The sequence below is a fragment of the Geospiza fortis genome, unplaced genomic scaffold (assembly GCF_000277835.1).
Source record: "Geospiza fortis unplaced genomic scaffold, GeoFor_1.0 scaffold27, whole genome shotgun sequence".
NCBI lineage: Eukaryota > Metazoa > Chordata > Aves > Passeriformes > Thraupidae > Geospiza > Geospiza fortis.
The window spans coordinates 3,913,520-3,918,504 of NW_005054329.1; the positions used below are offsets into that span (position 1 = coordinate 3,913,520).

The window sequence follows — 4,985 nt, forward strand, 5'->3', positions numbered from 1 at the left end:
CTTCTTGTCCATCTTCCCTCCAGGAGAAACCTTTGTGCAGCCCCAGGAGCCCTCCAGCCCCGTGCTGTCCCTGTGGCCACGGCAGGGAGCTCTTGGTGCTGAGGGCTTTGTACCTGGACAATGGATGACACAGGTCTGATCATGTCATGGGCTTCCTCCCGCGTGCGCTCCAGGGCTCTGATGAAGGTGAACTGCTGCTGCTGGAAGAGCTTGTACTTCTCCTCGATCTTCTTCAGGGTCTCCACCACCTCATTCATGTTTACTTATTGCTGGATCTGCATGGAAAAGGAGAGAAAGGAAGCTCCTTTTTAAAAATGATGCAATTCTATGTCTCACCTGAGCTGGAGTTGTGTAGCTGTGGTGCTGTTTGCAGGGATCCCAGGACGTGGGAAGAGATGAGAATTTTGACTCCATGTTTCAGAAGGCTGATTTTTTATTATATAAATATTCTATTAAAAGAAAATGATATATTAAAATTCTACTAAAGAATAGAAGAAAGGGTTTCATCAGAAGGTTAGCAAGGAAAGGAAGGAATGAAAATAAAATCTTGTAACTGATCAGAGACTCCAAGACAGCTGGACTGTGATTGGCCATTAATTAAAAACAACCACATGAGACCAATCAAAGATGCACCTGTTGCATTCCACAGCAGCAGATAATTGTTTACATTTCATTTCTGAGGCCTCTCAGCTTTCCAGGAGAAAAGATCCTAGCAAAAGGATTTTTCATAAAATATGTCCATGACAGTGTAGGTTAATGGAAAACTTATAAATAACTGTGCAATCATTGGCTTTTGCAATTATTTTGATATAGTATAGTTTGTAATCACCCTTTTTAATGTTGTATAGTATGTCATCCTTTTATGGTCAATACCCAATCCCTGTGTAGATTATATATTTTAGTGTGATAAATATATTATAATTTAGGCTCTTGCAAAATATTCAAACAGAGATAATGTGCTGTGCATTATAACATTAACTGTTGCAGAAGTCGCTAATGCTTTTATTTTTGTAACTGTCTGACAATGGTGAGAATGAGTCAGATAATTTTGTGAAATGGCTAATGTTGATTTAATGTACTTGTGGAGTATCTTATCTGTATGATAACATTGAAAAGAACCAGGTAAAAAAATATCAAAATTAAGAATGCAAGGAGGATTTTACCACTGATTTTACCAAGGATTTTACCTTCAGCTGGCACTAACTGCCAAACCACAGAACAGGGACCCTTGTGAGGAAATAAAATACATCCATTTCATCTGCATCATGGCACACACCTTAAGAAGACAGGTCAAGGGTTGAAGCAAGTAAAAAGAATTCTCAAAATATGAAAACTCAAAGGAATGTTTGAATATGTACAATCTTCATAAAATGTATTTGACCAGTGTAATGAAAAAGTATATAGGGAAATTTTACGTTAACTGGCATGCCTCTGGCAGTTGCCAAGCATCTGGTGCTGTTATTAGTTTGTCCCTCTTACCCCTTATAAAACCTTTAAAATTTTAAAGACTGACGCTCCTTTCTCACAATCACAAAAAAGAAAAAACAGTAAAAAGCAGGAAAAACCAGAGATCAGTTGTGCCGAAGCCCTGCAGCCCCGGAGCCCCAAGGAGTAAGTCAATAATGCCTTGGTGATGGTGCTGCAGAAAGAGGCAGAGCCCCGAGGGGAGCGGTGCCACTGTGATGTCACAGACGCTGCCGGGCTGTGGGAAGGCAGTGCGGCCGTGCCTGAGCCAGAGCGGGGCCGGGGCAGCCCCAGGCCCTTCTCTCCCGGCTGTGAATCCTCGCCCCAGCGCCTCCCCAGCTCTCCCGCTCCCTGGGGCCGGCACATATACAAATCTTTATTCCCTGCATCTTGTTCATTAGCCTGTACATAGGCATAAACCTACCTGGCATTACAAGAGACTAGTGAGATAGTAAGACAGAAAACCCCATGGCACTGCAAAGGCACACATTCATAACTAAAATTTAATCAGTATTTTTCCCCATTACCACGATGGCCTTCTACTTTTCTTGACTATACTCTTGACAGGAAGCTGAAGCAGCTTTGGGTTTTTTGCCCCTCCCTATTAGTTTGTTTCCAAAACTGAAATAATTTAAGGCCTGGAACAAAATACAGGATGCTATTAGTTTTCTAGGATTAGCTCCATCACTGCAGGCTTTACAGCTTATTTGCAGAAACAGTTTCACAGCTTTTAGTTCCAAATGAAATAAATGGATCAGCTGAAGCACTGCAGAATCTAACATTCACAGACCCTGTGCGAGGTGATGGGCGGGTGGGAAGTTTGTCCTGTAAACAGGGATTGTGTGGTCAAGAGAACCAAACTGTTTCTGTGGGGCTGAGGGAGCTTTAGAGACAAATCTAAGTGTCAGAGACGTGTCTGAATCCATAATGCCAGGCCTTTGCTGCTCTGCATCCCATCCTTCACCGAGGCAGCTTCTTCACCCCGTGGCTGTGGCAGGGACGGAATGTTTCTCAGGAAGAAGGCTGAGAAAATGTAAAATCATGTTTCAAATGATTGTCCAAGACTCATGTCTGAGAGATTAGAGCTTGATGAGTCCTGACTGATCCCTGCTTGCAGTGCTGGCCCCAGGGAGCAGCTGGAGCTGCAGCTGCTTCTGTGGGGATGAGAGGAGCAGAGTGCAAATATCAGCCAGGGAGAGGCAATGCTTGTGTCCCGGGCTGGCTGCAGAAAGTGGGCTCAGGACGGCTCTCTCATGTTGATTGCACTGTATTAGATCAGCCAGGTATTTAAAGGTGCTGAGCAGACGATGCAGGAGCTTTGATCCTTTAACAAGAGGTGTTCCCTGGTGGGATCCAGGGAGCTTTCTTTCCCAAGCGTGGGTCTTCATACTTGCACCTCTGGCACTGGTTCTCCTGCAATAACAGCACAGTCTTTTTGTTACTATTGCAGGTCTGAGCTGCCCAGTGCCCAGCAGGGGCTGTTTGGGAAGGAGATCTGTGCTTCTAGGCCATGGCAGGTGCATGACTCACATTGGGGATCAGGTACCTCTTGGAGTGTGTGACCCAGTCCCTCATGCTGTCCAGGACGATGGGCAGCACGCTCACCACCCCTCCATAGCGATGCTTCGCTTCCTCTATGCTCAGGAAATTCACAACTCTGTGGGGGTACCTGTGGGACACAGGGAAAAAATTGGCACAGGACAGAGGGAAACAAAGAGCCCTGGGAGCCACGCTGAGAGCCCCAGGGAGAGCAGCAGTGCACAGGCAGCCATTCCCCAAAAGCACGGATGGAATTGTACACGGATTGAGGAGTCCTGCCAAAAACCACCCTGGTACAGCTCTGGAGTCCTGGACAGGACACACAGACTGCCCTGCAGAAATTGGCCAAGTGCAGAGCAGCAGCAGCAGCAGGAAGGAGTAGGAGACTGCCTGAGCACTGCAGGGGCCTCAGGGCACACTCCTGCCCTGCCATGCACCCAAGAGAGGATGGACAAACAGAGCAGCACTCTTTGTGTGCAGGACACTGGCACAGGCAGCTGGACAGCGCCTTGTACCCTCCCTACAGCCAGCAAGGGCTGGGACAGAAGCCAGGGGGGAATGTGCAGTGCCAGCCCCAGCAGCGACAGGCAAAGGCCAGGGGCTGGGCTGGGCTGGGCTGGGGAGGCACCTACGTGGCTCGAAGGGCAGTGAGGTCGTTGCTGTCGTTCAGGAGCAATTTGCACTTCTCCAAAAGGCCGTTGGTGACGCTGTCCCCAGCGTGCACCGTCTCCATCCTCTGGCACAGGCAGCGCAGCTCGTTGCACAGGGACACGAACATGTTGAGGATGCGCCTGTCTGTGGAGTTGTAGCAGTGGTGGTCCTTGTAGCACTGCACCTGCACAGGAGGAAAATGTGCTGCTGAAAACGGCAGAATGGGAACATCTCAATGGCAAAAAATGGCTCAGTGCAATGTCTGCCACAATCCTCTTCAAGGCAATGAGCAAAGCCCTTCTGCTGTCAGGGAGAGGCAGCCCTTGGAAAGGACAAGCAGCCCATTGTGTGCCCCACTCCTGACAGCAGCCTGGCTTGCACTCTGCTTTGGCATCCATCTGGCTTTTGGGCCCGAGTTCTGCTGTCTCAAATCCACAATTCTGATTTGATTTAGATTTTTCTTCCCCCTCTGTCTCCAGGTGGTCTAAGTTGTCCTTTTCTGTACAGCCTGCTATAAAAATTCCCAGCCAATTCACTTAGCAGCCCAGCAAGGCCCTTGCCCACGTGGGACTCTCAGCCCTCAATCCATCATCCTCCCTGTGTAACACAGCCATTATTTTTAATAAGCACTATAGAAAGATACAGCAGCACCAATACCAGGGGGAAGAGCCAGGCACGCTGCTTCCCACAGGCTGAGCATTACAGATTCCATGTGTGCCTGGGGAAGGAGCCTTGCTCTCACTGTTTTCCTGTAGCCTGTGCTTCTGGCTGGGCCCCAGCAGTGCCCAGCTACAGCACAAAGTGCTGCTCAGCCTTGAGATTCCTGCCGAGATCACGGCAGGCCCCACACAGGTGATCTCTCCCCACCCCTTCCGTCACACACCAACCTTCCTGCTTGGCACTTCTTGTCCATCTTCCCTCCAGGAGAAACCTTTGTGCAGCCCCAGGAGCCCTCCAGCCCCGTGCTGTCCCTGTGGCCACGGCAGGGAGCTCTTGGTGCTGAGGGCTTTGTACCTGGACAATGGATGACACAGGTCTGATCATGTCATGGGCTTCCTCCCGCGTGCGCTCCAGGGCTCTGATGAAGGTGAACTGCTGCTGCTGGAAGAGCTTGTACTTCTCCTCGATCTTCTTCAGGGTCTCCACCACCTCATTCATGTTTACTTATTGCTGGGTCTGCATGGAAAAGGAGAGACAGGAAGCTGCATTTTAGAAAGATGCAATTCTACATCTCGCTTTAGTTGGAATTGTGTAAGTTGGTGGAAAATTTACCAAAAAAAAAAAAAAAAAAGAAAAAAGAAAGGAAAAAGGGGAGATCTGTTGGGCCGAAG

At 48.4% G+C, this 4,985-nt stretch overlaps 1 protein-coding gene across 2 annotated transcripts in view; it reads right to left on the reverse strand.

The window, feature by feature from the left end:
• SPACA9 (sperm acrosome associated 9) overlaps nt 1-4,828 on the reverse strand; it is a 7,230-nt gene extending 2,402 nt beyond the window's left edge. For both annotated transcript variants that reach the window (XM_031057209.1, XM_031057208.1), the window contains exons 1-2: nt 4,669-4,828; nt 3,636-3,838 (exon numbers count right to left, since the gene is read on the reverse strand). In XM_031057209.1, coding sequence (XP_030913069.1) covers nt 3,636-3,838; nt 4,669-4,812 — 347 coding nt within the window. In that variant the 5' untranslated portion in view covers nt 4,813-4,828. The remainder of the gene's footprint in view (nt 1-3,635; nt 3,839-4,668) is intronic.
• Nucleotides 4,829-4,985: the final 157 nt, after the last annotated feature.